Source organism: Ictalurus punctatus, chromosome 11, assembly GCF_001660625.3.
Source record: "Ictalurus punctatus breed USDA103 chromosome 11, Coco_2.0, whole genome shotgun sequence".
NCBI lineage: Eukaryota > Metazoa > Chordata > Actinopteri > Siluriformes > Ictaluridae > Ictalurus > Ictalurus punctatus.
The window spans coordinates 17,250,605-17,272,698 of record NC_030426.2 but is presented as its reverse complement, the minus strand read 5'-3'; the positions used below and the strand labels follow the sequence as shown (position 1 = coordinate 17,272,698).

Below are 22,094 nucleotides of genomic sequence, written 5' to 3'. Positions count from 1 at the left end.
GTACATAACAGGATTAGGTCTGAGAGCAGCATCCCTGCTGACTACACCCATAAGCAGGCTAAAACTCTCTACTTCCTGTCTCGCTGAATGATGAGAGGAAATTGGAGGAAAGTCAGTCTGAAAGATGCTCGTACTGTGTCACACATATAGACAGTGTTTGAAGAGAGAATTGTGAATTGCTCTACTCTTAAATATTAGAGATACTGAATCGTGAAAAGGTGCAGCGTTTGCACCGGTATGTCACATTAGTTAACACAACTGCTGTTTCAAAGCAAACTGTTTCTCTCGGAACAGGACTGACTGTAAAATCCCAAAATGACACACACGCCAAAGTGAATCCTGGAGAGCCGTAACAATGTTTACTCAAGTGAACAGTGTGTATGTATTATGAAGACTTTTAGAGTCTACTAAACAAGTGTTGAAAGGGTGAACACACTAGCAATATCCCAGAGCACTGACTAACCAGAGACACCAACGGATGTGTAGTGACTTCACTTTAAATGAATAAAATACAGAAAACAGACTTAGCTCCAGTTTATAGATACATTCATCGAGCATTTTATTAAGTACACTTGCCATGTAGGTCACATTGAAGGTATTTACTGATTCTATGCGGAATTTGTCAAACCTCCCTAATTTGTCCACTAATGGAAATGGACCAAGGCGGGAACACCACTGGCCAGATGTTATGTGGTAGTGGACCATTCTCAGCACAGCAGAACACTGATGTGGTGTTACACTGGTATGTGTGTATCACGCACAGGTACATTACTGGAGATTTTACACTGTGTACACTGGGGCAGCTGTGGTTCAGGTGGTAGAGCGGGTTGTCTACTAATCGTAGGTGGTTCGATCCCTGACCCACATGTCTCACATGCTGAAGTGTCCTTGGGCAAGATGCTGAACCCCAAGATGCTCATGGTGGCCTTGCATGGTAGCTCTGCTGCAGTGGGCAGTGCTCTGGGAAGTGGTGGCTCTGTGGTTAAAGACTCTGGGTTACTGATCAGAATCTCAGGAGTTCAAGCCCCAGCACTGCCCTTGGGCGAGGCCCTTAACCCTCAATTGCTCAACTGTATAAATGAGATAAACGTAAGTCGCTCTGGATAAGGGCGTCTTCCAAATGCCATAAATGTAAATTTTTGTATTGTTCTCCGCTTGATATATCGCTTTGCTTGTATTTCCTCATTTGTAAGTCACTTGGGATAAAAGCGTCCACTAAATGTTATAAATGTAATGTATTGTGAATGTAAGTGTGTGCGCGAGTGTGAATGAGAAACATGAGTGTAAAGCGCTTTGTAGAACTGCTAAGGTTAAAAAGCGCTATATAAGTGCAGACCATATTCCATTTACACTCACTGGCCACATTATAAATGTTAGGACAGTTAGGAACTACAGCTCATCATTCCCCATGCACTATCTGTGTTAATCAGAGTCAGTTCATGAACATAGCACTGCTGTTGGCTGGATATATTTGAGCTGTTTCTCAAAAGCCACTGAGGTGCTACAAAACTCGAGCAACACTGCTGTACTTCGTACACTTGTATCAGCACAAAACACACTACTATGACGTGGTCATGCTGAGAATGGTCCACTATCGAAACCATATCTGGTCAGGTGTTGTCCTACAGTATGGTGGTCCCTGTACAATAATGAATGGGCTGTGTTGGAAAATAATCAACAACAAGGTAAAGTGATGTGGACCATCATGAAGCAGGGTTACTCTAACGACTCCAAAAACAAACAAACAAAAAAAAAACCTCAGCACATCCCAAAGAGTTTTATTCCTCTTTTACCCCAACAATTCGACAATGCTTACATTTAAAAAAAAAAAATGTAATTAAAGAATGGGACATTGTGATGTTTAATTGCTTATAGTTACATTAAATGAGGAAAAATTACAAAACACATCATCCACTTGTGAGTGTCTTGAAGACACTCACTTGGCAGAAAACTATGACTCTAGCAAAGCACTCTCACTGGAGACTCCAAGTCAGCTGTTACTACAGAAAGGATAACTTATTAGAACAAGCATGCTTACCTAGAGTATACCTAATAAACTGTGTGTGTGTGAGTACTGCCAAAATTAGTAACAGGTGTGCCTGTAAAGTTTAAAAAAGAGTATAGTGAGATGAGAATGGAATTGGGAGAATTCAATTAGAGGAGATTTCCCATGGTCTACAGCTAGCCAGCCAGTGAATGGATTCCTTAATTACAATTGAGAGACAAAGCACAAATTAGAAACAGGGGACTAGTTTAAAAAAATGGAGAAGAGATTTCTCGAAGACTGATGTTCTTTGAATAAAGAGGATGTCAGATTCTTTAAACAGCTTTCAATAATTTTAGTCAATAGTTTAGTGAAATCCTTCAGTAGGTAATTTGGTCCAACAGTGAAATTAGGAAAGGAAGGATTCTGGGAATGTGTGTGTGGAGTGAAAAAGGTTCATGGAGATTCCCAAATTAGTAGTATAGAACTTTCAAGCACACCATGCTTCAAACTAGCTTCACTGGGATATACAAGGTTAAGGTTTAGTTAAGGTTAAACAATATGTCCAGAATGCTTTTTACACAATATTCCTTGTTTACATAGGTCAAGATATGAAAGTAATATGACTGAATAGCGTTACATTATCATTAGTGATTAGTTCATAGCTATAAATAAGATTTGAAATGCTTATGTTTTGTTTCACAGAGAAGCAAATTTCTAAACTGTTATGAAGCAGAGGAAAAATCTTCTCATACTTTCAGTCACCTTTAAAACATTCTGCTTTTGCCATAGACTTTCTTTTTATAAAGGTATGTTATCACTTCACGAATCAGACCAGAGAAGCTAATACATTTTTGACTCATTGAAATACTTCGCTGGTTCCACATCAATAGTGCGGTCCACCAGTTGATGACCCCTGACCTACACTCTAAACAAGTTATTTTTCACCCTTTAAGTCAGTGACAGGTGTCTATTTACACGCTAAGCTCTGATTAATGCCACAGGAATAAACCTGTGTAGCTGCCATGAGACCATCAAGTTGTCTAGAGACCAAACATAAGCTGCACACAATGCATTTATAAATGTGAAGTCATCAATACATATTTGTTGACAGAGTATTGACGTAGTATTACAGCTCTCTCCATGCTTAATACTAAACAAAGGACAAAATCGGTCAAAGACTCCAGATCTCAATTCTAACACCAAACATCCTAATTTCTATGTCATCAAGAATTGTAAAGCCCTTCTTTGGCCTCAAACACTTGAGCGAGGCAAATTCCCTGCCTGATGCTACAGGGCAAATAGTGACCCATGAGATTACATATTCACTTTTAATCCACAATGAAAAGTTTGCGCTCTCCTATTTTTCACCCTCATTCATTCTGTTGCTGTTTCGAAATGCAGAAAGCATTGGAAATGAAGCTGACTGTATCAGAGAAACACAGCAAATCTGCATGAGGAGAAAGGGGGGGAAAAAATCAATATTTCATCTAGAATACTGTACACCAACTTCTCCCTCAGTGCAAATCAAACAGACTGGTCATTAAAATGTTTGACTTTAAATGTACTTTTAAAGCCTCTTGGTGAGAGCAAAGGTGATGAATTACATAAAGGCTACATATTGGCCTGGTGAAAAGTTTCCTGTTGAGGAATGAGGTTGGAGGCTCTCTAATTCACTCAGGAAAACTTCAATTATTTGCTTACTTTAAAAAAAAAAAAAAAATGCAGTAGGCCAATTCCATGCTGCTTTCACTTAGTGGTGTGATGCACTAAACCAGTTATATCCACCATGACACTTTCAGTGCTACAGAAGTACGTTGTAAGTGGTGGGTCAGCAGTAAATAAGTATCTGCTAAATAAACAAATGCAAATGTAACTATGATAAATGTGCATCTGGATCATGTACTGCATGATGTATGTTAGATCTGTACATTTAATGAGCAAAGAGGTGCTGATTGTTTTTCTTCTTCAAAACTAACAGGGACAATAATGTGTCTGTTTGACTATGAGGTATAAATATACAGTACTATAGAAAAGCAAAAATCTTTTCAAAAAGAATGAAATGAAAAAGTTGAACTACACTCCAACGACACTGACAGAGATGCCTCCGCTGCCAAAAAGTCTAGACCTTCGTTTTACTCATTTATATGTGAGAACTACTTAAAATATAAAATAATTAAAATATACGTTAAACAGGAAGGAAGCTATTGAAGAAAAACTATTTCAGACATTTGACCTTGCTGTGACCTTGACCCTGTTTGGATCAATTCCAAAATCTAATCAGTTCATCTACTGGTTGCAGTGATAATTCTATAGAAATCCTACAAACATTTTACCACTCGTGCTGCGCTGACGAGAATCGCAGATGAGCGGATAGCCTCAACGTCAACCTGATAAATAACTCAATGGCTAAATGATTGAATGAATACATCAATTAATATATGAATGGATACATGAATTAGCAAATAAAATAAAAATCCATGGACCTTGCAGAACCTGCCCCAGTTGGCCTTTACTTACTTCTGTCTCTGCATGAAATCATCTAAAAAGCGGTCTATTATTTAATATGTTACTTTCGTTATTGAGACATTTTTGCTAGTTCAATGAATGTAAAAATGAACATTTTTATAGGGTTACTCTTTTCTACTGACAGACTAAAGCAAAATAATGCCAAAGACAAACGTCCAAGACAAAAACTAGAGATGATTTTTGGACAACGCTGTAAATCTTAGCACACTGTGGGCTATTTATACGCATGCTTTTTAGCATTTATTTAGACTGGAACGCTGTCACACTAAGAATTAAAAGAGGCACTACTGATTTACACTTTCGCACCATTGCATAAGCTTTTGTGGGAGTGTCTTTCTCTTTCCACTGTGTAAGATGATTGAAATGAACCACACCTGATTAGAACTAGTAGTATAATCATGGCTATGTTTAAACAATGATGGCGTTAAAAAAAAAAAAAAACATTAAATTTTTTTTTTTTAAGTGTTCAAAAAACCTATTTGGAGCTGCAAATCAAACAGAGTTCTTAGACAGCCTTAGACAGCACAGGTGTGAATTTCCAAAATCCCAATAATCCACATCAATCAGAAGGCTATAAGTAAAAAGGAACATATCAGTAAACTAATGGTTGGGGTGGGATGGTTAAATGTTGGTGTTTGATAGTACGCAGTCAGTTTGAAGGCCAAGCTCAGTTACAATAGTGACGTGCTTCCCATCTTTTCTGTGAAAGAGAAGTGAACCTCGGGGAGACTTCAGCTTCAGCTGATATTTTCCTTGTATTCTTCTCTCAACAAGCCGATGAGAGCCTCTTTTGTGCTCGGCTCCTTTACACTTTTCCTAAACAGTTTAGGATTTTGGGGGAAACAGTAGCGGTTTATTGAATGGGAGCGTGGGTGGGCATGAAAGCCAGAGTTTACATGCGGGAGAGAGAAGAAGAGAGAGAAAAATCAAACAAAGCCAAGAAACATGGGGGTTGATGATGGCGTTACATCATCAAAACAGAAACCTGAAACCATTTACATGTCAAACAAGGCTATATCAAGTCATAAAAACAAAATCATACAAAAGCCCAAACTGACACACGAAAAACAAGTAAACGTAATTATAGTAATTTGCAAAACCTCTGCTTATGGATAGATGAGAGTCATCACTCATCAAGTGAAAAGAGGAAAATAGAAAAAGAAGAAAATGGCTGTGAAATACTGTGTTTTCATGTGGACATAAAAAAAATCTCAGAACAAAACTGGTAGGTGCTTTGGAACAAACTATTTTTCTAATGAATGGGGAAAAAGACAAATATTTGAAAAACAACACTTACAAGATACAGATTAAAACAAATACCACAAAAAACATCCCATGACATTTGAGTTCAAATCGAAATAGCTGTTTCAGAACTTTTTGCCCCTGTATCTTAGTGTTATGTACACAAACACTACAGTATATCTGATAAAAGAAATTGTTTTGGATATATTTTTTAATTTGATCTGAGGAAATGATTAAAAAAATTTTTTTAAGATGAACTTAACCCAATCCTCTCTAAAACCATAGAATATTATTGGCACCCTTAGTAAATATGAGCAAAGGCTCTCATGGATATCAAACAATTGTAAACACAACACAGAAAAATACACAAAAAATTGTTAAATGTGTGTGCCACAATTATTGGCACCCCTATGAATTCATATGAGAAAAATATATTTGAAGTATATTCCCATTGATATTTTACATTTTTTAGCACACCTGGGTGACTACGAACAGGAAATTGTTCAACCACGACTTTCTGTTTCAGAGGAATATAAATATGAGTTAATACATAGGCCAAATTCCCTTAACATTCATACCAACAGGTAAGAGCAAGGAATAGAGCTGTGATGTGTGGCAAAAGATTGCTGAGCTTCACAAAATGGGAAGTGGCTATAAGAAAATAGCACAAGCATTGAAAGTGCACATTTCCACCATCAGGGCAATAATTAAGAAGTTCCAGTCAATTGGAAATGTTAGGAATCAACTGGAATTGGACGTGTGTCTATACTGTCTCAACACACTGTGAAGAGGTTGGTTTGAGTGGCCACAAATTCTCCAAGGATCACAGCTGGAGAATTGTAGAAGTTAATTGCGTCTTAGGGTCAGAAAGTCTCCAAAACTACAATCCGAAGTCACCTATATCACCACAAGTTGTTTGTGGGGTTTTCAAGAAAAACTATCTCAAGCGTCTTCAGATTGCCAGACACGACTGGAACTTCAAATGGGATCAGGTTCTGTGGTCCAATAGATAAAACCAAAATAGAGCTTTTTGGCAATAAACACCAGAGGTGGTTTTGGTGCACAGAGAGGTAGCCATATGGAAAAGTACCTCATGCCCACGGTCAATATGGTGGTGGCTCTTTAATGTTTTGGGGCTGTTTTTCTCCCAGAGGACCTGGACATTTTGTTAGGATACATGGCATCATGGACTCTCAAATATCAACAGATATCAAATGAAAACCTGACTACCTCTGCCAGAAAGATTAAAACGGGCCGTGGTTGGATCTTCCAGCAGGACAATGATCCAAAACATACATCAAAATCAACACAAAAATGGTTTACTGACCACAACATCAAGATCCTGCCATGTCCATCCCAGTCCCCTGACTTGAAACCCATAGAAAACCTGTGGGGTGAACTGAAGAGGAGAGTCCACCAGTGTGGACCTCGAAATTTGAAGGATCTGGAGAGATTCTGTATGGAGGAATGGTCTCAGATCCCTTACCATGTATTCTCCAACCTTATCAGGCATTATAAGAGAAGACTCAGAGCTGATATCTTGGCAACGGGGCGTAGAACAAAGTATTGACTAAAAGGGTGCTAATAATTGTTGCACACCTATATTTAACAAAGATTTTTTTTTTTATAAACCTGTGTTGTGTTTGCAATTGTTTGATATCCATGAGAGCAGAGTATTTTTGTGAGATTTTTAAACAAAAGATCAAATGGTTGGACAATAAAGACAATTTTTCACAGCCTTCTTTGCTCATATTTACCAAGGGGGCCAATATTAGTGGAGGGCACTGAATTACTAGTACAATCTCTTCTGCGGTCATCTTTTATCCCCTTTCCCATATTGCTGCATTGGCACACTTAATTATACACATAAACATTATATTTGAACCTCAGTGAATAGCTTAAATTAAAATGTTCACGCTCGTAAGAGAGGTCACAACAGTCTCATTACACTGGAGGTTTCCAATCTCAAGCCAGCGTTCATGACTGTAATTGCAGTTCGTTAAGAGTTTAGATTAGCTCAGGGCTGACCTGCTATTATTGTCTTTCTTTCTCCCCCCCGACATATCATTATGAGTACATTTAACTCCTTCTACCATACATTTTATAATAACTGTATTAATATCAGAAAACCACTGAAAGGAAATGTTATAGTAAGTAAAATCAGATCACTTTCATCTATAAAAACCACACTTCCACTGTAAGGCCATTAGATAATGAGAGGTTGTGGCTTTTGAATGTACTGTCCTAGTTGTAGCACAATGGGACTCCGAGAGTCTCATTTATTCTCCTCGTTAGTTCTCACCAAACAAGTGTAATGAGTACAGACACTTCTCTGCTGAATCAAACATACACATATACACGAGAAAAACCTAGATAGCTGATGACATAATTCAGCACATTAGGGCAACAGACTGGTGCGCCACACTGCGAAATGCTGTCTATGGATGAAATGGAAAAATATTATACAGCAGAAATGAAGAGATATGCTCTGTTTTTCTTTAACAATGCACAATTTAAGTGTTGCAGCAAGAAATATAATTTATTTATTTAAATTTAACTCTGCAACAGAGACCTAGAGAAAACACAGATTATCCGAGTCCATCAAATTTTGAATGTGAATCCCTGTAAACTTCTGCTCTCACAGCTTTTGCCCTTACATTTAGGCCTTAAAAACAGAAGTAAAGCCACGGCTTTGTCTTTTCCTAGGTATAGCTCAAATTTTTATAGTGGTTTCTACCGTCTCAAATGAGATTGTGTAAAAAAAAAAAAAAAAAATTTTTAAAAGCCAGAGAGTGTACACCCACAGGAGACAAACTTTGCGGTTGTCACACACCCACAAGAGACAAACTTCATGTGACTCAAGTATCTGCAGGGGTGGGAAAAGTCCAGCAAAATAAACGTTCTTTTGATGTACACTTGTAAATGATGGCAAGTTGTTGTTTTTTTTCCATGGAAAAAAAAAACAACAACAAAAAAAAAACAAGTTAAAATCAGTGCATGTTCCGGGGAGGGGGGGCTTACTTTTGTGCAGCACATGGGGTGGTGGAGCTGTGGCTTTAGTAGTGCACCCTTGGTCCCTAATTGTAATGGTCTGCACTTATATAGCGCTTTTATCCAAAGCACTTTACACTGTGTCTCATTCACCCATTCACACACACACCAACGGTAGCAGAGCTGCCATGCAAGGCACTAACTTGCCATCGGGAGCAACTTGGGGTTCAGTGTCTTGCCCAAGGACACTTCGGCATGTGGAGTCATGTGGGCCGGGAATCGAACCGCTAACCCTGCGATTAGTGGACAACCCGCTCTACCACCTGAGCCACAGCCGCCCAGTTGTGGTCCCTAATTGGGGCTTAGTGGTTAGCAGGTTTGCCTCAACTTAAGGGTTGGGGGTTCAATTTCCGCCCTGTGAGTTCTCCCCATGCTTCAGGGGTTTCCTCCAGGTACTCCGGTTTCCTCCACCAATCCAAAGACATGCCTTGTAGGCTGACTGGCATTTCTAAATTGTCTGTAGTGGGTGAATGTGTGTGAGAGATTGTGCCCTGCGATGAGTTGGTACCCTGTCCAGGTTGTCCCCTGCCTTGTGCCCAGAGTCCCCTGGGCTAGGCTCTTATGTAGGATAAGCAGAACAGAAAATGGATAGATGGATTCTGAACTAAAGCTGACCTGCAGTAAGCAGGAAAAGGCTATGGTCACAGTGACCTTCACAATCCCTTGCAATGCATCACACAGTGTACAAACCAATGTGGTTTAGTTTGAATCAAAAGGAGCCGGGAAAAAAACCCCAAGATGTGCTTCAATACTCTCAAGCTTTTTACTCAGGGAAAACATCAACAAAACTCCGAGTTTAATTTTCATTCCTTTTAAGAGCTAGAGCTTTGATTGTGCCGTTTCATATGTGGCATAATTTGCATGCACAAATAAGCAGTTGCAGCTCTTTTCAAGGACAGCGCCTCTCGGAGTGATCCAAAATTGAAGCTACGCATCATCCTTGACATTGACTGGCTTACTAATGTCAACAACAACAAACAGGCACCAATCACCACACAATAACGTGCAACCGAGCAATGGCACTTCATCTCGCTTTCATACAAAACAACCTTTGCAAATGCTGATACAATTTGGACAAACAAATCTTGCATGACAATTTCTATAAAGTCAGACGAGGGTTTCCTTTTTCCAAGAAACACCGTGCATTCTATGTACTCTCAGAATTCGGATAATGACGTTTATACCCCAGTGCGGCTGAATACTCAATTCTGATTGGTCAGAAAGTGTGCATTATTTTCATATAATAGCACTGCTCGGAAAGTAGTTCCAGCTGTAACATGAACAAGGTTAATATTAATGTGCTCATTCTAATGTGTTATTGTTTCTATAGTAACAACTCATACACAGGCAGTCCGTACAGGATTTCACAGAGTTTTATTTTGGTGATTGTTGTGGCCAAAAAAGCTTGATTGTGCCGCATTTTATTTATTTATTTTTTGCAAAGCAACTTTTGCTGCGAATACTGCGGAATTTATAAGATCGCAATATCCTGGACGGACTGCACAGGGACTTGTGCGATGCACACTTCACACAATCTAAGATTAATAATAAACTGATTTTTAAAAAACCCCTCTTGTTTAACAAGGTAAAATATATAATTGATGATGTGGTGACGTTTTTTTTTTTTTGAAGACACTTATTTAATGTTTATGGAAGGAGTCTCTGTTGTAAGCACTTTGTAACAGTCAAAGTTTCCCAGCACAGGAAATTCTTCAGGACAGACTGTGTTTTGAGAGAGCGCGCGCGAGAGAGAGAGAGAGGCTGGTGAGAGAAAGAATGTTTATCGCAGCTATAACATGCAGTAGGTGAGAACAGGCACTAACTTTAAACAACATTAAATCTAACTATAAAACCGTTAAAATGTGTGACGTGTCATTCATCAGTAAATTAAACACTGTAATCGTTGCGGTATAAGTGGAATAACACACACCAGACCATGATGTTATACAAAAATAATCTACTTTAGGGGATGTGCATTATCTTTGTACAAGAGCACGGTCTTAAGTGTGTTACTATTTACCTAGTACAGCAAGCCAATCTGAATAATGTCTTTGAAATAAGGAACAAGACGTTTAAAAACCAGTGACTTCTGAGAAAATGCTATTTTCTACAATATTGTAATAAGGTATTGAAGGTGAAGTGTGATCCCTTTAACAAGTCTGTTTCTCTGAACAACTAAGTGAACTGATAAAAAGACACTATACCAAAAAACTATTGTAGCACATCCCATACAATAACATTCATAACAGCTTGATAGAATCATGATTTCAAGGACTTGAACATTGGTTTTAATTCAAAATAATCATCAAAAAGGTGAAGAAGCACCCAAAAAATGAAGTTATTCATATTCTTGATGGCAGTGAAAAAGTCCGGATTATCAACTTTGAGTTACTTCATAACTATAAAAAAATCAGTCTCTCACTAGTCTCATGACAACAAATAAGACAACAAATACAGCTCGTCTTGTTACAGAGAAACGAGAACGTGCACATGTCTGTCCTGTAGACTTTCCCAAGGTGGAAAACTTGTAAAAATAAATAAATAAATAAATAAATAAATAAATAAATAAATCAATCTGACACTGGAGACTCCTTCCATAAAAGTTAAGTAAACGACAGAAAAGTTCATCATTCCAATAATTGCACACGTTTTCAAAAATCTGTTTAAGAGGAGCATCTTCTAAACAAGCAAGTGAATTAGTCATTGTTATAGAAATATGACATAAGAATGCATTTATTAACTTTTTCTGAATTATAGCTTGAATTAATGTCAGAGCTGCTGTTATAGAAAACTAATCAACACCTTCTGACCAATCCGATTCGAGAATTCAACCGCACTGTGAGATAAAACTTCATAATCTCCGTCAACCTAAGTATCAAGTTTCAAAATAAAACGAGTATGGATGAAGAAACTATGACCTTTTCATTACTTACTGTCACGCCAAGGAGGAAGTTAAACTAAAACAAACTGGGGTGTTTTGATATGTGTAAAAAAAAGTCAGAGGCTGAGATGCTAATGGATTCTATTTTTATTCCCGATTCACAAAACACTTCCAGGTTCTCCAAACAGAGCTGTGCTGAGTGACTATAATGATCACATCGAGCTGAGAACAGAGAGCACTAATCTGGATTAATTATACCAGCATTAGGTCAAAGCTTCAGCTACTGGGCCTGCGAGAGATTAAAGTAGTGAAGAAGCACTGCACTTATGTTCTTGAGTGAGTCAGTCCCATTATCATGTCACTAATAGTAGGATGACACAGGAGACACTAATGATATATGCTGTCTTTTTTCCTTTTTTTTTTGAGAAGAAATTGGAGAAGCTGAGAAAGAATGGAGAAATTTGTACAGACACTAACTTGGATGACACTTTTCTGTGGCAAGACTGCTTTAGACAAAACTCTATATATACAGTCATGATGCAGCCTATCAAATAAATCTTAACTTGTTAACTGAGATTTATTAATCTTTCAACAACATGTCATAACATATCAATCATAACGTATCAATAGAGCTAAGGAATGGACAAAATGACAAAAATATATCAATTCTCAAATGCATTTCTATGATATATCATAAATAAGCTTGCTCACAAAATGTTAGCAGTAATGTTGCATTAAAAACATAAATAATAATCCTTTTTATTTAATTTAAATATTAAAAAGCAAATGTATAATACAATTCTTTACAAGTTCCTATATTAAACAAATATTAAACAAATATAATGGTTAAGACGTTCGGAGGTTGTGAGTTCAAATCCCAGCACTGCAAAGCTGCCCCTTAAGCCTCAACTGCTCAGCTGTATAAATGAGATAAATGTAAGTCACTGTGAATAAGTGCATCTGCCAAATGGCATAAATGTAAAAAAAAAAAAAAAAAAAAAAAAACATAATTAAAAAAAATTATATATGCAATTTGTATCTTTGATTCATCTGTCCAGAGCACATTATTCCAAACGGTCTGATCTTTGCCTATATGCTCATCGGCAAAATGTAGTTTTGCTTTAAAGCGCACCTAATATGTTATTGAAATGTGTCTATTTTTGTTTTAATGGTCTCGGACAATAGGTTTACATGCATCCAAGGTCAAAACGTGCTCATAATTTAAATTACAACATCACCTTTTCCCCCTCAGTGTCACAAACGACTCGTTAAATGATCCGTTCTAAAGGATTCATTCTAAACTCCTCCTTTCAGAGAGCATACTCTGCTCTGATTGGTCAGATGTCCCAGTCTGTTGTGATTAGTCTACCACTGTCAGCGTGTTTCAAAAAGGAAACGCTGACTACCATAACGAGTTTCAGCTCCTTCTGTCAGCGAGCAGCCAGAGGTGGGGCTTTCTCTTACAAGCCTACATAGGTTAGTACAGTCTGGAATCACTAATGAGTTTCAGCTGTTCAGAATCAGTTCCTTCTTTTGGGAATCCCCTGAAGCACGGGGAGAACCTCCATGCACACAGGGTGGAGGTAGGAGTTGAACCCCCAACCTTGGAGGTACTGTATGAGGCACACATGCTAACCACTATGATTGTTCCAATGAAATAAAGTCCTTTTTACACATCAATTCACTTAGCATTTAATAATAGAAATGTCTTGGTTTACTCATATATAATGCTTGGTTAAATTTGCAAATTGAGGTCATTTAAACAAAATTGCTGGTTGATACTGAAAGATGGGGAAAACTGTGAGCAAATTATGAAATGAGAGAACGAGGAAAACAAATACTGTAGACGAAGTGGCTGGATGAATGAAACCCAAGTCAGTGTGTTTGTGTGTCTGTGTGTGTGTGTGTGTGTGTGTTTTGTCACTATGCTTTGAGGGGTCCTGTAACCAATGAATCTTTGCCTTGAGTTATGACAGCTTGCTTATCAAACAGGCCAGATGTGACAGAGCAGTGCAGAAAACCAGTTATCTTCTTCTTCTTCTTCTTCTTCTTATCTAACTTTTTCTGAAATCCTGCTATTTTTTTAAATGGCCATATTGTATTAAAGTGGAAACAATATGTGGACCCCTAAGACAGAGTTAATTGTCCTAATCAGGAACACACACACTCTTATGCTGCATTCAAATAAAACATGTAACGCGGAATTTCCAACCTCCGACTAAGAAATACTGTCCCCTCAACTCAGAATTTCTACTCAGCACGGTCTCCTCAACCCTGAGTTCAGCAAGTGATATCAAATCAACAAGGCTGCTCACAACATCAACAGTAAACAAAGTAGTACTTCTTACCTTTAAACGAGTTATGCTGCATATACTAGCTTTGGATCAATCAACATACAGACATATTTTGTTAAATCCAGAACCCTATCTATACAGTTAGCTCTTTTTTGGAGGAAAAATATACATCGCTCATCACAGTTAGCTGGCTAGACTGTTGCTAAGAAACATGGAGGTGTCCAGGGTTCTCCTAGTTCAAATGCTTAAAAGGTCGAAAATGATGCAATTCCCACTTCCAAGGTAAGTCAAGGTAAGAAGACAGCATTACACCTAGAGGCAATTTAGTTGCCAGTCTACATAATAGCATGTTTAGGTAGGTTGGAGGAAACCAGAGTGCTAGAAGGAACCCTATATATAGACACGGGGAGAACATGTTAAACTCCACACAGACCGTAATCAAGCACAGAATCAGCACCATGCAGCCCTTGTATTGACAACTCGTTTGAGAAATATAATTTGACCAACTTGCACCAGAACTTCATAGCTAATTAAAAACAAATCGTTCCTGCTAGTGACTTCAGAGCCAACAGGAATGTTTACTATAGTATGAAATTAGACAACTGTTTTGATAAAACAGCTGCACTTAGACCACTTAAGACTTTTTTTTGTTTTTCACTTCAGGAGGATTGAGGACTGCATGTGCAGACTAAACACTCATTACTGATCAGTAGCTATGTCTGGTTTTATTTTGAGGCCTCTTGAGAGCAGTTAATTAAAAAGACCTGGAGACACACAAATATTGTAAACTCCTGCAATTCAGTTCAGAGAAAGCTTACTTCCTTAGTAAGTCTCATCAATCTAACAGGTGGGAGTTAGTTGTTCCAAATGCAGCGGCGCTGACTCTAAATGCAATGGCCTACATTCATTGTGTCGAACTATTTAGCAAAGTGCCCTAGGCTTCAACTTGAGCAGTCTCTAAACTTCATTTAACATCTATTAATGATATGGGTCATTATAATTTTAGACTCATAACACTTTCCAAAAATGAGAAATGACTGATACACTTACAAAACATGAGTGGCTTTGTATCTGGAGATTCTTAATCTAATCGAAACGTGTGGATTGATTGATTAGTTGATTGGTAGATTTGCTGACTGACTGAGATGGTGGTTACTTGTCTACCCAAAAGAACCGATATTAGACCCAACTGGGCCAACAAAGAACTTGAGACCAAAATAATAAGGTTTACATGCCAGTTTTACTGTCTCCGTGGAAAATACCCTTATATATAGCCGTTTGTAGCACACTGTATTGTGCTTAACAAATAAAATTGACTTCTTTACTTATTTAGTTACTTAAAGCCACCCATACAGCTTCTTTGTTTTGTCCCTCTGAGGGACAGAGTTTAGAACTCTTAGAAACTGTACACAGAAACCCTACACCAAAGGGTTACCCTTTTTCGAGAGGGCTCCAAGTTGAACCCCTTTAAGAAACTAACCCTAAAGTGTTCTAAGACATCAATTTATTTTCCATTGTTCACTGTTTCCCAGTATTTCAAGTTCCAGAAGCCAGCTATAAGGTAACGATGGAAGTTCACCCAACTGCATGGAGTCACTGATCAAGACCTCATCTTCCATCCCAACCACCATGGCCACAGGGTCCAAAGTCCAAACCCAGACTCTATTTAGCGGTAGTTCTGTAAAGCTGGGCTGAGCCAACCATCAAGAAGCGTCTTCTGCGGCGTTATCAACTGCCAGACTGTGGTCCAGACACAAACCCAGCAAAGTATTTCACATGAACGACCCGAGCACTGTAATAGAGCTGATCAACGCATGGGGGGAAAAAAGAAATAAAACTGGCCATAGTTTAGCGAGTCGAGTGTTTTAAACATGAACCTTCTTGCCAGATGCTCTGTTGAGGTTTATCCAATCACGTGCATTTATGTAAAATATTTAGCTGAAGGAAGTTCATCAGACCAGAGAGAGCCAGAGAGGTCAGAAATGGAAATAGAATCTTTAAAGTTGAATGTACAGAGACGTGTGCGTTTATTTCCCCCGCAAAAAATTCAAAACATATGTGACTCAAAGTGTGCAAAAATGTTACGGGAGTGGGTGGATATGAAGGTGCGAGAAAAAGAAAGGCCCTGGTCTAAATACCCCTGGTTTAAAGCCTCAAGTGATTATAAATGTGGAAACACCCTTATTTATCTCATTCTCTGATATTTATGTTTGCTCTCTTTTGCAGTGCTGTCAGGTTTTACTGTGACTGATGAGCTCTGCTAGTGTTGTTATTATTACTGGGTATTTAGCCTTCTTCATCGATTATATCATTCCCAGTTTAATGGATTGCTTAAGGACTAGTGTTTGTAGCACCTCCAACTAGTATTTACTACAACCCACATTTTTTTGTGGCTGTTGCTGTTTGTATTGTTTCCAGCACTATACAGGGACTGGGTTCTGCCTCACTTAAAAAGACGCTTTGGGTACACACGTTACCTGTGGCGTGCGACTCTTATACGGCGAGCTGCTCTCCAGATCGGCCAAAATACTGGTCAAAGAGTCGATCTCAGCATCCAGGCTGGAGCGTCTCTCCTCCAGGGTCTTCTCTGGTCCTTTGATCTATAACAAATGCACAGCACATGTTAAACAAAAAAATAAACACGTGGGAAAGTTTACCAATTTAACCTGTGAGTAAACTCGCAGAATAGGACTAGAACATTCCACTGCAAAAACTGAGATCAAGACATTTATTTTGAAGCATGTAGACTCATGTTGTATTTTTACGTCGTACGGATCAGCAGTACGTTTCTGCCGGGTGTAATTTTAGAGAAACTCTAAAGATTTAGATCCATAATGAGCAAGCTAGAGGTGACAGTGGCTTGCTTTAATACAGATATGTGACAAGCAAGAGTAGGAAAAAAGCAAAGCAAAAACACTTAATCATTCACAGGTCAAAGTTACAAATATAAAAAATAAAAAAATAAAATAAATAAATAAATAAATAAATAAATAAAAATGAATAATGGCATAATGGATAGATTTTAAACCTTTATTTTTTTTTTAAACTGTCCCTGTTTACTGTGTGTAGTGAGTGTCATGTGACACAATATATGCAATAATGATGTATGCTTTTAATTTTGTTTTTGTTTTTTTACTTTTGTATATTTCTAGGATCATCTCGAACAATTATGACAATAAAAGCATCCCACTCTATTATGTTTGATAGAAGGTAAAGAAATTAATAAATGAATTAAGAGGCTTGAGCTTTATTAAGGAAACCTAAAAATGATTGCCTTGATATAGATGATTCCACTTATTTATTTTTTTCAGAAAAACAAATAAATAAATAGAGTTAATGTATGCATTCAGACTGTATATCTTAAATAGACGTTCAAACTGCATTGATGATATGAAAATCAATTAATCTTTATAAATAAAAAGCAGTACCTTGGTACCATCACTACTACTATGCTACATGTGGTCCAAATTGATTCAGTAGGATTACAAGGATACATGGTATGAAAGCATGCTGGAAATCATTATGGCTTCTAAATAACAACACGAGAAGAGAAGTGGGTCAGCTGTAGTGTGTGGATAAGCAATAGATCTACAATTTCTGACTGTTGCCCTTTGCACATGAGCGGGATGAGTGAAAGACATCACAGTGTTCTGTGACAGTGTGACAATCAGTGCGTTTACATGGACAACAATATTCCGATATTAACCCGATACTAGGATTAGGACACTAGCATGTAAACAGCGATTACTGATGATCTTAATCCGGCTAAAGTGATAATCGAAGTAAACACAAGTCGAATTAAGACATGTGCAGTATTCCTGTTTCAGTCGCATTATCAACGTGCATTATAGACATGTAAACTCCTTAATCACACTTTTAATGTCGTGCGGGAGTTTTGCGACAGGACACGTACACACACGGTGTGTTTGACGGCAAACAGGAGAGCACGTCTGCGTCCGAAACCACGTACTTACCCACTATATTGTAGGTGAGATACATGTATTAGGTTAAGTATGCGGTTTGGGACGCAGCCCATGGCTTCAAGCGGTCGTCTATTTGCACGTACAGCATGAAATTGAATTTTGAATTGAATCAAATGAAATTTAATTTCGTGAAATTAAAAATAAAAACACCCAAAATTGTATACAGTACCATAACAAAGACAACCTGTATGTCGATATGTGAAATTCTGGAGGGAACGTCGGACGGCATGGCGTGGGGACGTAAAGACTCATGTAAACACCTTAATCACAATATTGTCTTATTTGGAATAAGGTCAATAATTAGATTACTGCTGTCAATGTAAACGTAGTCAGTGAGAGTGTGGGGGACAGATGTTGACAGCATTCTCTTTTCATCTCAAAGAAACACTTGTGCTCCTTTTCAAGCCCTGCTTTCTGTGGACAGGGCGTCATTTCTAACCCCTACACTGCACTTCTTGTACACAAGGAGCTCTTTTCGAAGCCTCTAACTTTATTGTCATAATAGAAGAAAAGAGGCGAGAAGAGAAGAGGAAAGGAGACGAGAAGAGAAGAGGAAAAAAAGAGAAGAGAAGAGAAAAAGAGAAGAAGAGAAGAGAAAAGAAGAGGAAAGAAGGAGAAGATGAGAGAAGAAGAGAAGAGAAGAGAAAAGAAGGAGAAGAGAAGAGAGAATCAGGACAGAAGGTTAACAAAACCCTGCTCTAAAGACAGCATCCTAAATAAACACGCTCTGCTTTAACAGCCGTAACAAGTGCTGAAAAGCTGCGTCTAAACAGGAAAAGGAAACAAAACTTGCAACTGAAAATCAGATATAGAAAGGAAAGGAAAAGAAAGGATAGGAAATATGTGCACAATGTACTGAACGTACAAAAATACCCAGCATCCCACTGCACGTATATCCAATTATAACATCAGACTACATTCAGTGTGTGTCAGCAGTCAGAATGAAGCGACACTGTTTAGAGGCATATAATAAAAAAGACTCTGGCTCCTCTCATCTGGAGGTATGTTCCTATGGAAACTGAGGTGTGATTCATACTTACACTGTTAACAGGTCAATAATGACCAATTTGCGAGATATTTAAGAGGATAGTTGGCGAAAAGAGGTTCGTAATTTTATCGAGAATCCTGTTCTCCAGCACAGAGCATGCTTAAGTGCTATGCGAATGACATAATTAACACGAGGCAGGGATCAGCTTCGTAAAAGCAGAAGGGTCAAAATGTCAGCTCAGAATAATAAAAGAAATGACAGAACAGACTATGCAAGTCAACTAGGAAGCTGAACGTAAAAAGTGCCGAATGGAGAGATTCCCAGTTAAGAATCAAGAAAGGAGAATGTTCGCGATGAGACTCCACAGCCGGTATTTGCATGCGCACGCACATCTACTGTGCATGAAGTTACAGGAAAACAATACAATCTGGGTTATTGTGGTGTTTGCTTATTAAAATTTGCCTCTGCACTTTGACCTCTTCCTCTTGTTAGTTCTGCTTAGACACAAAAATAAGTCAACATCCCTTTTTTCCCTCCCATTCAAGAAGCACGTGAAGAACTGGAACAAGGGAAAGCTGTGGCTTATGTGGCCAAGCACTCTACTGCAAAAAGAAAAAAAATGCACATGTGCGAGTTTGCGTGTGAAAAACGACTTGTATTTGGGGGGGGGGGGGGGGGAGGAAGAGATTCAAATGAATTAATTTCCCTTTTGTGTTCTGTAGTGGGTTTTTTTATCCAGTATAAAGAAATAGAGAATAATTAACACACATGAACAGATTAGCTGTATGCTTAGAAGGTGAACTAACAAGGTAGATTCCTCAAGATAAGATGTTAGATTTGCACGTCCCGAAAACACATTATGCCTAATTTTCAGCTTTGCTTCATTATATATTCTCACCTGGAGACAGTAGCTTTCTGCCTAAGAACTGCTGCTGTTAATCATAAAGATAGTCCTGTGCTCATCCCAGAAATCTTATTCACAATCGATCGACTCATCCATCCATCCATTTTCTGTACTGCTTATCCTACACAGGGACACACAGGGGAGCCTGGAGTCTATCCCAGGGAACTCTGAGCTGGGATGGGGTGGGGGGACACCCTGGACAGGGTGCCAACCCATCGAAGGGCACAACTGCACATACATTCACACACTACGGTCAATTTGGAAATGCCAGTCAGCCTACATCCTGCATGTCTTTGGACTGGAGGAGGAAACCAGAGTACACGGAGGAAACACAAGAAGCACGGGGAGAACATATAAACTCCACGCTCACAGGACACCCCCAAGCCTGGAGGTGCGAGGCAAACGTGCTAACAACTATAGTCTCATTCATAATAGTATTTTATAGTATAGAATTGTACAAGAGCAATCGCCGTCACCCAGAAGACGACTGAGACTGGTTCCTCTTAATGTTTCTTCCTCCTGTCGTGTCAGGGAGTCTTTCCTCATTATGGATCGAAATCTACACCTGGATTTCTCAGACAGGAACAGAACACGCTGTACTGTACTGTACTCAGAATGGTCTCTTGACAAAACACAGCGTACAGTCAGTAAGGGTACACCTCCAAAGTGAAGCTATACTATATCCTTCCCAATAAACGAACAGCATGGGTGGGTGTTGCTAATAAACTAGAAACTCAGAATCCTTTAGCATTTCTCCCATATTTGACTTTTACACATATTCACAATTTAGTTACACTGTGTTTTACCAAACAGACTTACAAGTGATGCAGAATACAATCCGAGTGAAGGTTAAGAGCTGAACCATGCCCCTTCAGCAGTACCACCATTTGAACTGACAACCTTCCATGCTTTATCACACTTTAACCGCAATGCTTCTAGGCTTTTTTTTATTATTATTATTAATAACCTGTCTCATTAGTGCGGCATCTCAAGAATGAGTGGTTGAATGTTTGTAAGAATTGTATGGCGTTATCATTGTAACCAGCAAATGAACTGATTCGATTTTGGAATTGCTCCAAATACGGTAAAGCAAGGTCAAATGCATGAAATAGTTTTGCTTCAATAGCTTCCTTCCTGTTTAATCAGAGAAAGATGTTTCTTACATGTACGTGTGGCCTGTTCTTGGTGCTGAAGGCATCCCCTTCACAAGTTCTAGTAAGTAAGTACATTTTATTTATATAGCACATTTAAACACAGCAAAGCTGACCAAAGTGCTGAACAGAGTAACAAAAAGCAAAATAGAAAACAGAATAAAACCAAATAGAGACAGACAATAAACAATAGTTAAAAAAATTTGATTGAAACGCCTGGGAGAAGAGATACACTTTCAGCCACTTTTTAAAAATGATAATAGTAGGTGCAAGGCAGATATCCAGTGGCAATTGATTCCATAAACGAGGGACAGAGACTGAAAAAGCTCTATCCCCTTTAGTTTTTAAACGGGATCAAGGGTCATACAAAAGAAAACTATCAGAAGATCTTTATATATATATATATATATATATATATATATATATATATATATATATATATATATATATATATATATAGAGAGAGAGAGAGAGAGAGAGAGAGAGAGAGAGACACACACACACACACATATATATATATTATATATATATATATATATATATATATATATATATATATATATGACACATATACACACACATACATATATATACATATATATACATACATACACACACACACACACACCTAATATATAATTTGTTTTTGATGGAGTTGTGTTTTTAATTACTTTTCAAAACTTTGATGATTTTTAAAAAAATAACTTCTATAAAATTATATTATGGGCAGGCATGGAAAATAAATGAACAAAAAGGTTTCTAAACACTAGAACTACTTTGAACAAGAGAACTAGGCTGTAATAACGTGGACTATTTTCCATTTAAAAAATGTTGCATTCCATTTGTCTTGTGTTCTAAAGACTAGGGATGAAGGGCGTGTCTCGTTATCCATGTCACTGTTAAATCCCTGGCTTTCAGCCACTCACTGAACAGAGCAGACGCAGAGAGAGGTGTGAGTACAGAGGGAAAGCAAGACCTCACACCTGCAGGACAGTACTGGTGTCATTTGGAAAGTTGCTAAGGTTTGACCAAAAAGTCGCTAGGTTTGTCGTTAGGTGTTTTTTTGTTTTTGTTTGTTTTTTTTGAA

The 22,094-nt window shown here is 38.1% G+C and overlaps 1 protein-coding gene across 14 annotated transcripts in view; it reads right to left on the bottom strand.

The window, feature by feature from the left end:
* lpp (LIM domain containing preferred translocation partner in lipoma) overlaps nucleotides 1-22,094 on the bottom strand; it is a 239,637-nt gene that overhangs the window by 75,204 nt on the left and 142,339 nt on the right. For all 14 annotated transcript variants that reach the window (XM_053683518.1, XM_053683523.1, XM_053683517.1 and 11 more), the window contains one exon: nucleotides 16,459-16,581. In XM_053683518.1, the coding sequence (XP_053539493.1) occupies nucleotides 16,459-16,581 (123 nt within the window). The remainder of the gene's footprint in view (nucleotides 1-16,458; nucleotides 16,582-22,094) is intronic.